Below are 13,223 nucleotides of genomic sequence, written 5' to 3' on the forward strand. Positions count from 1 at the left end.
TAAACTATCCCGAGAAAGCCTGTGCATGAAGTTTCAGGAATGGCCTTAAATGATGACTCTAGGCATATACAACAACCCCTCATGTGTTGCTCATGATGAAAAGATTAGATTAATTATAGTATGTGTAGAGGCCTTTTAACAATAATTCTTCCTGCTCTCTGTATGTGAATGGAACAGAAAAAATCTAATATCTGACATAGTGGGACATACCTTTGTCATGCACTTCACAGTGGTTTACAGAATATAGATGTAAATGTAAATAGGGTATTCATCCTACAAAGTCAATAAAGATTGTGTGCAAGCTTATTGATACTGAGTCTTGCAGTGGGATGTTCAGATGCAAGAATTTATGAACACTGCCATAAATATGTGTTTATAAAATTGTTCAACTAATTTTAAAATATAAGCAGTACTAGAGTCTAAAAACAGATGTGCATATCTATAATCCAAGGATAATCTGTGATTATCATCCAAAAAGGTGTGGCAAAAAGGTGCAGACAAAAACTCGTATTACATGAGGATCAAATCTTTAAAAAAATTTCCAAAGAATTTAAACAACTCAAGTGGACTCTACTTTGAGATGGCATTGAAGAGTTTCATGTGAATAAAAGTTTTTTATAGTATTAAGGAATTCTTTTCAGAGGAATGGAAGAGTTTATTTGTTCCAACAGTATTTGTAATTACCAGTAATCAAGATATAATATAATTTTTTGTTGTTTCTAATTGTTCCCACAAAATTATGACAGGAAATGTATAACATGTCCACAAGACTTCCCTTCCCATCCCGTGCAGCAAGAATCCCCTGATCCACAGTTCTGGGTGACTTTCCCAAAATCTAACCCTTTTCCTACACCTCTCCAGACCTTTTCCTTCACCCCTCTTCCTTCCCCTTCAACCCTTCTGCCTGAAGAAGGAGCCACTGGCTCTGAAAGCTTGCCAATTACAACCGTCCTTTATGTATGTGTTCTGTCACTGCTTGGTGAGTAGATGTTTTATCTATCCAATTAAATTACTTTGTCAATAATTGATTGTTTCCATGTTATACAAGAATTTACATTGTTGTTTATATTACTATCCATTTAATTTAGGGGTGAATGGTGGTCGTAAATTGTCTGTTCCCATCTACACCTTCTGTACTATCCCATGGACTATTAAGCAACAGTGCTGTGACTACATATTGCTTCTGTCTTATGGAAGTCAACTTATAACCAAAAAATTATGTTGTTATTAATTTTTTATTTACTTTCCACTACCAAGAGTTTAAAATACACTGCTAAACAAAAGTTTGGAATACTTACATAAAATGCAGTCTAAGATACTAGAGGTCTCATTGCCCTAAGCAGCTCATGGATTATGCAGTTAGAGCCCATATACTGGATGGCATTTATTACTGGGATGCCCTGTGGGCCTTCTTCAGTCATGTAAAAACTGCTGCCACAATGGTACATGATGAGCAGTCCAGTTTCAACAACAGCTTCATTTGGTTTGTGTTCAGCACTGCAGTAACATGCCACATAGAGGCATACAACACTTTGATAGAGTGTGGATAGAGACTTTACTGTCAGCAAGTCATACACAGCAGTATGTTGCCAATCAATTACATGTCACTCAAAGTGATGTGTCTGAGATGGGTAGGAAATATAGAGAGACAGCAAATGTGAAAGATAGACCTCGCAGTTGTCATCTCGTATGACAACAACATTGCAGAATCGTGTCCTCCAAGTTGGCTCGCAGGCGCCCAACATCGGCTGCCAGAAATGTTGGAAATGGCTTCTTCCAGGGAACAGGAATTCATATCTCAGTCCAAACAGTGCATAGAACATTGCATCAGCATGATCATTCCAGAAGGTGAATGACAAGGTTATCATTGAACCAACAGAACTGACACAATCGAAGGACCTAGGGTCTTGCACATCAACTTTGGACCATTGCAGAATGGAGTAATGTTATGTTTTGTGATGAGACAGGATTGGTTTGCGACTGGACACTAGAAGTTTTATTGTTTCGAGAAGTGCTATACAACACCAGAAACATTCAGGAAGTCCGTCTGTTTGCAGGTGGAAATCTGATGTTGTGGTCGGTAATAATGATAGGATGGTGGACCCCTCTAATTCCTATCTACAGCAATTTGACTGATCCTTGATACTTCCAAGAGATCCTACAAATGATCGTAAGACCCTACAGATGGGAAGTCAGTGACAGCTTCATCCTAGTTGATGATAATGCGAGACCGCACCATACTCTAGCAGTGCCTTGGTTACTTCAAAGATGCAATGTCAACCAAATGCATTGGCCAATACAGTCTCCAGATGCGAATGCAATTGAGCATGCATGGGGGTTGAAGGTGGCCATTGCACAGCATCCGAATCCACCTGACAATCTTCAGGATCTCATTGAAGCTGCCACTGGGACCTCATACCCCAAGATAAACTTGATGCTCTTATCCAGAGCATACCTCACACAGTGGAAGAACTCGTCTGTATGTCAGGAGGCGATAAACTCTACGAAAGACTGTTAATAATCATCACTGCTTTTGCTTCCAGGGTGTACACTTAGGAGAGAGCCTGCTTTGTTTTGCAGTGATTTTTGTAACCAACAAAAGTTTTTCTTGTCTTTGGAAGGAATTATGTTTATTTTGTTAATAAGGTATTGTACAAACCTCAATGGGAGTACTATAAGAATTCATTGTATTAAATTCTATGATATTCCAAACTTTTGTTGGGGTGTGAAATTAAATTTTTGCCAGTTAACATATGTTATGGTCCCTTTCATCTCTTGTGTACTGTCTGTTATCTTGCTAAAATGTTTTTAATCGTCAGATCTTTAGTAGAATAATGGTGTGTTCAGCAAAGATCAATAAGAATAAAATAAAATGAGTTCTCATTATGTGCCATATTTGATAACATTTATGAACATATTTGTACTTATATATCTTTAGAATCATATGCTTCTGGGTTTTGGTATTGATAGTAATGTTAAAAGTTAATGAACATATTATTTGCAGACAGAAGAGAAAATTTTAGTTAATATTCACATGAACTGAAATAATATTTGTTTCTGAAATTTGCAGGTAAGGGCCATTGATATCCCTCAAAGTTTCCTGGGGTCAGCAACGGCATTTCGTGATGACATAGCAGTACTGACAGTGGACTTCCCATTTCAGCTAACAGAGATGATTAGTCCTGTGTGTGTGGACTGGGATGATGTTTACGATGTTGGACCAGGTGATAAGGGACATGTACGTTGAATCTAGTAAGAAAACAACTGGTAATGTCTTACTATAAATTGCATATTGTTCAGTCATCAGACAGAAAAATAAAGAATTTGCCATGTATTTATTGTTACCTCATGGCATTATCATTTTATTTGGCTGGCCTAACAGCACAGATTATTAGTAGATGTATAACAGTATCTTGTAAATAGTCTTCATGGGCTTGCTGCTGTATAACATTGTGCAAATTCCACAATATTTCCTTGGAGCAACTGCCCGTTTCGGTGCTAGAGAAGGGTCTGCATTTTGCACCTACACCAGAGACCATTCCCATCTGAAATGTGATTATTGGAATAGAGCAGGCTGTTTCGAAACTTCCTAAGGATGCTGCCATAGAGATAAGGCGTGACACATACCGCATCTTGACTCAAGCTTCATCTAAGAGCTCCAACTTTAACATCACCTCAGCTGAAAGAAATGTTCTATGAGAATTGAGAGAAGACCAAGACACCGTCATCTTAACTGCTGACAAAGCAAATGCTACTGTACTTCTCTCTCACACACAGAATATAACAGCAAGATATACAAACTGCTCAACAATCCTGCATATAGTAAATTAAAAAGTGATCTGATGGGTAGGATCCATAGAAAAACTGTGGAACTCATCAGGAATAGCTCAATTCCACGAAAGTCACTAAGGGTTTGCATCAACAGGCTGCGCTTCCACCTAGAAACTATGGCCTACCCAAGAGCCATAATACCTCTACATCCCATTGTAAGTAACATAGGAGCACCTACTTATTTTGTTACCAAATACCTGACAACACTATTGGAACCTCTCAAAGACAAGTGCGACATCACATTCGAAACTCTGAAGATTTCATAGGTTACCTGAAAACTCTTAGATTGCGATCATCAGATCTGTTAGTAAGTTTCAATGTTGTGTCTTTATTTACAAAGGTGCCCTTGCAGGACTCTTTGGAGCTCATTAGCAACAAGTTTGAGGAGGACATTGTAGCATTATTTAAACACGTGCTTACTTCAACATGCTTCTTATTTCATGACCAATATTTTTAACAAGTGGATGGTGTCGCCATGGGAAGCCCTCTGTCTCCTGAGCTGGCCAATTATTTTATGGAGGACTTTGAAGAAAAATCACTGCAGCCAGCCACTCTCAAACCCTCTTGTTTTCTGCGGTATGTGGATGATACATTTGCGGTGTGGCCACATGGACTTGATACTCTACCTATGTTTCTTCAGCATCTGAATTCACTCCATACAAATATAAACTTCACAATGGAAGTTGAAAAAGATGGTACTTTACCTTTTCTTGATGTCTTGGTATGAAGGAAAGCAGATGGAACCTTGGGACACAGCGTCTTTTGCAAGCCAATGCATTCAGATCTATATCTGCAGGCCACAAGCTGCCATAATCCTGCACAATACAGCAGTGCATTATGTACGTTAGTTCATAGAGCACATGTGGTATCTGACCCTGAGAGACTGTCAAGTGAAATACAACATTTGAAGACAGTGTTCCGACAAAACAGTTATTCTGAGAGACAGATAGGTAATGCATTCAGGCCAGGCGAATTCAATCTATGGAGCAGAATGAAAATACGAAGACACCCACCACTTTTGCCTTTTTGCCATATTTTGGTGTCATATCATCCAGAATTGGAAGAGTTCTTGGAAGATATGGAATTAAGTGTGTATTTCAACAATCTGAAAAACTGAGAAACCTGTTAGTTCAGTTAAGGATGACATTGGCCCGAGGAAATGTGTTGTGTACAAGATTCCTTGTCAGTTTGGAGCAGTGTTTATAGGCCACACATGTCGCACAATACAAGAACACTGCAATGAACATCAGCATCATAAACGCCTTCGTCAACCGGAAAAGTTGGCAATTGCAGAACACTGCCTGAATACAGGACATCGTATGATTTATGAAAAGATGGAAGTTTTATCCCCGGCATCACCTTTCTGGGATTGCATCATTAAGAAAGCAATACATACCCATACAGCTGATAATCTCATCAACAAGGATACGTCATTTCAAATGAGCGCAGCCTGGTACCCTGCATTGGCTGCTATTAAATCATGACACGAAAATCAAGATTCTTTGATAACAGGCCCGTCATAACACTGGCCTAGTATGGTTGTTGCTTAGTAACATCTGACGGCACTGTTGACAAATGCAGCATACAGTGCACATGCAGGAGAGCTACTCTGTGATTTTTGACAGAGGGAGTTTGAGAATGGCAAATCATTGCACACGGGTAATTTCTGCGGCTGCGCATTCTTCACATGCATTTTCTAGAAACGTGGCATCGATGTGTGGATACCATCTGTTGTGCCTAGCCACCAGCAAGGTTGAAGTACCTGAAGATGTTGAACAGTTGCTCTGAGGAAATATTGTGGAATTTGCATAATATTATCGGCAGCAAACCCATGAAGACTATTTACGATATATCCACCGGGAGAGCTTGAAGAGTCACAACAGTATCTTGTTTATGGGAACTTGGCAGCATGCCTTTGCAATACTTCTGTATTAATGAGACATGCAGAAAAGTTGGCAAACAAATCACACCTATCAAAGTAAATCAAATTAACTACTGTGCAACATAAAAAAGGAAGCATAATAAGAAGTTATATTGATAACTGGGGAAAATCCAACAATGCAAAATCTGGGATGAAATAATAGTGTCGATATTATGATAGGCTGCTACTCTCCATGTACAGGAGGTTCTGAACAGGACAAAGGCTCATTCAATAGTAGAATTTAGGTATTGGACAAAGTCCTTCATTAGGCAGGCAAACTCTCTCTCTCTCTCTCTCTCTCTCTCTCTCTCTCTCTCTCATTCACTCACACACACACACAGATATATATATATATATATATATATATATATATATATATATATATATATATAAATCCACATTCACACAAACACACATGACCACTGTCATCTGGAGGAGCCACTGCCCCGCTAGGGCAAGTAGCGATCTCAGTTGGGATGGGTAGTGGAGGTACAAAACATGCATGGCCAGAGATAGCAGTGGTGGCAGTGTACAGGTGGGGGACATCCTGTAGTGCTGCCTGTGGTTGCATACAGGGATGCAGGGATATTGTGGGGAAAGGATGGAGGACTGGAAAGACAGCAGTGAAGAGGATAGGCAGCAAAGGTTGATGGCCAGGCGGCTTATGGAAATGAGAGGTATATCACAGGGAGAGTGCACACCCATGTGGTTCAAAAGGGCTCTTGTCAGTGTGGAAAATCCAGATGACATGGCATGTAGCTCAGTCACTAATATTGAGCACACCCTGCCATGTAGCTTGATTGACAATTTGGTGGTCTAGTGGTGGCCTGGTCTGGTAGTAGTGGGATATGTGTGGGATGCATCCAGGTCTTTCTCAGGGATATGAGCCTTGGAGCGGGAGGCTGGCAGTGGGAATGCAATAAGGACAGACAAGGTTATTGCAAACATTGGGTTGTGCATGGAATTCCAATGTGGAAGCTGTGGAGGAGATTTTTTTCTGATGTCAAGGGACAGTGGTAGATAGTTGAAATCCTGGTGGGGAATGTGATGCAGTTGCTCCAGTCCTACGTGGTAGTGAGTCATGAGGGTGCACTCCTTTGTGGCTGATTAATTAGTAATGAGGGATGATACAAACTTGGTAGATCTGTTTCTATACCAGATGGGGAGGGTAACATCAGTCTGTGAAGGCTCCAGTGAGATCCTGTGCATATTTTGAAATGGACTGCTTGTCAGTGCAGATGCAACAATTGTGGATGACTAGGCTGCATGGAAGGTACATCTTGGTGTGGAATGGGTAACAGCTGTTGAAATGGCAGTATTCCCAGTGCTGGTTGGTAAGGACTCCTCTAGATGGCCCATGAATAGGTTGCCATGGAATAGTGCCATGTGGGTACCAATGGCTGTATGTTGGATTTGTGTGTAAATGCTACTGTCAAAAGAGAAGTAATTGTGGATGAGTATATAGCTGATCATGGTGAGCAGGACCAGGAAGGAGGTTGTGAGCTTGGAGTCAGTCAGATGTTGGGAAACTTAGTACTCAAGGGCACCAAGACCATGGACCTACTTTCAGATATATTACATCTGCCACATTATCTAAAATTTCCTCCCCAATCCTACAGAAGCCAGAGCCTAAATAGACCTGTAATGCAGTTATGAACCTGCCCTCCAAAAGCCGCGCAGCCCTGAAAAGTATCAGTCCTTTCCGAATGCCTCGTATTTTGCCCCACTTCCAAACTGAGTCATGCTGAGCTTTTTAAAGACCTTCTCTATACCTCCCAGTCCTTACAGTGAAAACACTTTTCCTCCACTAACCCTACCAGTCATACTTGACCTATAACCAATACTGAATGCTACCCTTACTCATTATACTCCTCCATCTGTCTGTGATACAACCTCCCCCCCCCCCCCCCCCGCCCCCCTGCCAAAATCATCCTGTGATAAGTTTCTATAAATTCCTAACCTCAAACCTTGCCGCACCATAATGACCCAAACCCCTCAACATGGAAACTAACTTCACACCTGTAGAAGGAACTGCAATCCACCACCTAAAAATTGGTCCTGACTTCATAATCTTATCTATTGATAAAGGCTCCACCACTGTTGTTTATGAACCAGGAGATGGCTTCCACCTGCTATTACACATATCTGCCTCCAGTCACTTCCACAGTCACCCGATGCCAGAAGTGCAGCATGAACTTCATTTCCTCTTCAGATCCTTAGGTCCATCCAAGAACCCTTTACGTGAGTCTCTGCCCCCTTCTCACTCCCACCAATTCCTGGATTCTTCCCTTTTAAATGCTTCCTAAAATGTATGACCCAATTACACATGGTGCCCCCACTGTGCCTGGATACTGCAGCCCCACAGAGATGATCTCTACTATTTTGGACCAACATCTTCAGCCTATTACTCGAAACGTGATCTCCTATATAAAAGACTCTAACATTTTCCTCTGCCCACTCTCAACAGTTTGTGCCCCTTTACCATCTGGCACCCTGCTCATTGCTATCCCCAGTGCCCATGGCCTTGTTGCCATTGAGAAGCTGATTGATTCCAAACCAACTACCTCATTTCTGATCACTGTGATGAACCACATCCTCACTAATATTGCATAGGAAACACTTTTCTAATATTCTGCAGAATTATATTTTTTAGCCATGAACCACCAGTCAGCTTCTTAGGCCATGGTTTGGTGGCAACTGAATGCCAGCAACACAGATAAAATGATGAACAACTTACACGGGTATTACTCGTAATGAAGATGGAAAAGTAAGAAAGATAGTTACATGTGGGAGTTTACAAAGGAAAGCATTACAGGTTTATGTTATGAAGAAGTAATTATACTTAACTAAAACTGAAAAATATTTTTTTTATGTGGACATCATTCATTATATTTAACAATAGATGAAAAATAAAGATGAGTGTATAATTGTAATCTAATATTTGTATAACTACACTTAACAGGGGAAAAGGATTTAATACAAAGCTGGCATTCTCTGTTGTGTATTTACCAATTTCAAGTATTTCCAGTAGTGTCTACTTTCTCCTTTTTTTAACAGTATGTAAAACTCCACAATCCAAGATGGCTATTCGTTCACACACACAACCAGATAGACACCCAAGCACACTGTAACCCTGCCGCAGCAACATTGATTATTAGCGATCAGTTGTGTGGGGTTAAGGATATGGGGAGTGTGTGGGGAATGATGCATGAAGCTAGGAGGGCATAGCAGGATAGTGTGAGGCAGGAGTGAGAAAGACAGATAACTGGGCAGCTTCACAACAAGATGAGAAGGGTCCTGAGGGCATACAAGGAATAGAGAGAGAGAGAGAGAGAGAGAGAGTGGGAGAGAGGGAGAGAGACTGCACGAGGGGGAGGGAGTGGGGGCTGTAGGAAGACTGGTGGGAAAAGGTAATACATAATCCAGATAGGACAGGAGCTGTATTTATAGAAAAAAGAAGGAAAAAGTAAGGTGAGGCAATGGAAAACAGCTTAGCACAGGTTTTGAACACAGGGCATGGAAGACCACAGGATATGGGGAGAGACAATTCCCACCTACATAGTTTAGAGAAACTTGTGCTGCAACGGAGTATCCAAGTTGCTCGCATAGTGCAGCAGCTGTTAATGTCCTTAATGTTGTGGTGCACAGCATGTTTAGCAACTGGACGGTCAAGTTTTCAGTTTGACATAGTTTGGTAGTGGCCATTTATGCTAGTAGACAGTTGGTTACCTTTTATGCCCACACAGAGTACTGCGCAGTAATTGCAGGAATAAGTTATATAACATGGTGTTGCCTTTTATTTGTAGGAAATGCTTTTGACTGGAATGTAGTGGTAGTAGTAGTAGTAGTAGTAGTAGTAGTAGTAGTGGTAGCAGTAGTAGTGGCAGTAGCAGTAAGTGGTGGTGGGTGGGTGGGTAGGTGTGACAGATAGGTCTTGCACCTATGTTGACCACCAAGGGAATGATCCATGGGGTGCAGGATTGGTGTAGGGATAGACGAAGATATTCAGTACGTTAGGTTGGCAGTGGCACACTACTTTGAGTGATGTAGGCAGAATTATCAATAGGGTATTCCTCAGCTGAGGGTGGGATGAGAGATAGTTGAAGCTGTGGTGAAGGATATGGTTGAGCTTTTCACCTCTGGGTAATCAGAGGAGTGCTGGTTGGGGATGGTTAACAGGACTGTTAAGTCATAAGAGGAGAGACCCTGGAGATCAGTCATTAAAGGCTTAGGTAATGTAATTGGTATATTTTGACAACTCCTACTTTCCACTGCGTATGTGGCTTCCATGAGTGAGTGTCAGTGAGGAAGAAACTTTTTTAATTGGAACTTGTAACTGCTGTCCTAGTGGAGATACTGTTGGTGGTTGGTGTACTTGATGTGAACACATGTATTTATGGTACCATCTGAGAGACAAAGATCAACATCAAGGAAGGTGGCTTGTTTAGTTTAGAAGGATCAAGTCAAGTGGATTTCGGAGTAGCTGTTCATGTTATGGAGAAAAGAGCCAAGATTATCTTTGTCATGAATCCACATCATGAAAATATCAATGAACCTGGATCACACAAGGGTTTTAGGTGTTGACTGGATAAGAAGGATACCTTTCTGGAAGTCCCTGTTTTTAGCTGTCTTTCCTTCCATCGAATTGGCTTAACGTGCAGTCATTTTTAACCCCTTTCTTATCTTCGTGTTCTGACCGTAGTTGTTTTTGCGCCCTAAAACAAACCAGATGGGATTAAAGAAAGATATTGAAACAATTCAGAAGTGTGCTGCTAGTTCTGTTATCAGCAGGTTCGATCATCGTGCAAGTGATATGAAGGTGCTTTGTGAATTCAAATGGGAATCCCTGGAGGGAAGACTATGTTCCGTTCATGAGACATTGTTGAAGAAATTTAGAGAACTTGCATTTGCATCTGACTGCAGAATGATTCTACTGCTGCCACTATACATTTGGCATAATAAGGGCCATGAAGACAAAATAATAGAAATTAGGGTATATGCAGGGGCATATAGGCAGTCCTTTTTCCCTTGATCAATTTACAAGTGGAATAGGAAAGGAAAGGTAATGACAGATGTATATGTAGATTTACTGTTGAAATATCCTGTCCACATTCCCCCAGAACCTCAGCAGCTTCTCCTCCATGTGCATCATCTGATTCTCCTCAATCCTACAAGGTAGCTTCCTTGATGTGAACTTCCAACTCCCGATGGGTGCATAAGTACCTCTATCCGCAACAGAACCAGCAACCACTGACAATGTCTCCATTTTGACAGCTGCCACCTGTTCCATGCCAAGATGTCCTGCGCATACAACCTAGCCACTCATGGTTCTTGAATCTGCAGTGAAAAGCAGTGAATCTCAAAGTTTTCCAAGGGTCTCCCATGGCAAAATTACCCCTCCCACCTTTTCCAAAAACAGATATCCTGTGCCTTGTCTCCCCAGTTACTTACCATGCCCCACATACCCGCTGTCTGGTCACAAAAGCCCCTCTCGTACCAAGGAGTGGAACAGCTGAATCACATTCTTTGCCATGGTTTTGACTACTTCTCCTCCAGCGCTGATAGATGAGAACTATCCTCCTCACTATCCTCTCTAACCCTCTCACAGCTTCCAATCCAGCTTATCCGATATTCCTGTCCATCTCTACTGCAACCCCATTCCCAACCCCTTGCCTCATTGCCACTCCCGAAGACTGGCTAAAATTTACAGACGTGCAAAATATGGCATGGACTTCAATGTGAGATGCCTTTAATAGGTTCCACAACGAAACGTTGTCTCGAAATTTGGTAGAAAATCTGAAGAAATTCTGGTTGAATGTAAAGTACACAAGCGGCAAGATGCAGTCAATACCTTCGCTGTGCAGTGTCAATGGTACTGTTACCGACGACTTTGCCACTAGAGCGGAGTTATTGAACGCATTTTTGAGAAATTCCTTCACCAGGGAAGATGAATGGAATATACCAGAATTTGAAACACGAACAGCTGCTAGCATGAGTTTCTTAGAAGTACATACCTTAGGGGTTGCGAAGCAGCTCAAATCGCTTGATACGGGCAAGTCTTCAGGTCCAGATTGTATACCGATTAGGTTCCTTTCAGATTACGCTGATACAATAGCTACCTACTTAGCAATCATATACCACCGCTTGCTCACCGATAGATCTGTACCTACAGATTGGAAATTTGCGCTGGTCGCACCAGTGTTTAAGAAGGGTAGTGGGAGTAATCCATCAAACTACAGACCTATATCATTGACGTCGGTTTGCAGTAGGGTTTTGGAGCATATACTGTATTCAGACATTATGAATCACCTCGAAGGAAACGATCTATTGATACGTAATCAGCATGGTTTCAGAAAACATTGTTCTTGTGCAATGCAGATACCTCTTTATACGCACGAAGTAATGGCCGCTATCGACAGGGGATCTCAAGTTAATTCCGTATTTCTAGATTTCCGGAAAGCTTTTGACACCGTTCCTTACAAGCAACTTCTAATCAAGCTGCGGGCCTATGGGGTATCGTCTCAGTTGTGCGACTGGATTCGTGATTTCCTGTCAGGAAGGTTGCAGTTCATAGTAATAGATGGCAAATCATCAAGTAAAACTGAAATGTATCAGGTGTTCCCCAGGGAAGCGTCCTAGGACCTCTGCTGTTCCTGATCTATATAAATGACCCGGGTGACAATCTGAGCAGTTCTCTTAGGTTGTTCGCAGATGATGCTGTAATTTACCATCTAGTAAGGTCATCCGAAGACCAGTATCAGTTGCAAAGCGATTTAGAATAGATTGCTGTATGGTGTGGCAGGTGGCAGTTGACACTAAATAACGTAAAGTGTGAGGTGATCCACATGAGTTCCAAAAGAAATCCGTTGGAATTCGATTACTCGATAAATAGTACAGTTCTCAAGGCTGTCAATTCAACTAAGTACCTGGGTGTAAAAATTACGAACAACTTCAGTTGGAAAGACCACATAGATAATATTGTGGGGAAGGCGAGCCAAAGGTTGCGTTTCATTGGCAGAACACTTAGAAGATGCAACACGTCCACTAAACAGACAGCTTACACTACACTCATTCGTCCTCTGTTAGAATATTGCTGCGCGGTGTGGGATCCTTACCAGGTGGGATTGATGGAGGACATTGAAAGGGTGCAAAAAAGGGCAGTTCATTTTATATTATCACATAATAGGGGAGAGAGTGTGGCAGATATAATACGTGAGTTGGGATGGAAGTCATTAAAGCAAAGACATTTTTCGTCGCGGCGAGATCTATTTATGAAATTTCAGTCACCAACTTTCTCTTCCGAATGCGAAAATATTTTGTTGAGCCCAAGCTACATAGGTAGGAATGATCATAAAAATAAAATAAGAGAAATCAGAGCTCGAACAGAAAGGTTTAGGTGTTCGTTTTTACCGCGCGCTGTTAGGGAGTGGAATGGTAGGGAGATAGTATGATTGTGGTTCGATAAACCCTC

At 41.4% G+C, this 13,223-nt stretch overlaps 1 protein-coding gene across 1 annotated transcript in view; it reads left to right on the plus strand.

The window, feature by feature from the left end:
* LOC124622700 (modular serine protease-like) overlaps window positions 1-13,223 on the plus strand; it is a 215,842-nt gene that overhangs the window by 182,208 nt on the left and 20,411 nt on the right. The window contains exon 9 of the mRNA XM_047148489.1: window positions 3,071-3,238. Within this exon, the coding sequence (XP_047004445.1) occupies window positions 3,071-3,238 (168 nt within the window). The remainder of the gene's footprint in view (window positions 1-3,070; window positions 3,239-13,223) is intronic.

The sequence above is a fragment of the Schistocerca americana genome, chromosome 7 (genome assembly GCF_021461395.2).
Source record: "Schistocerca americana isolate TAMUIC-IGC-003095 chromosome 7, iqSchAmer2.1, whole genome shotgun sequence".
Lineage (NCBI taxonomy): Eukaryota > Metazoa > Arthropoda > Insecta > Orthoptera > Acrididae > Schistocerca > Schistocerca americana.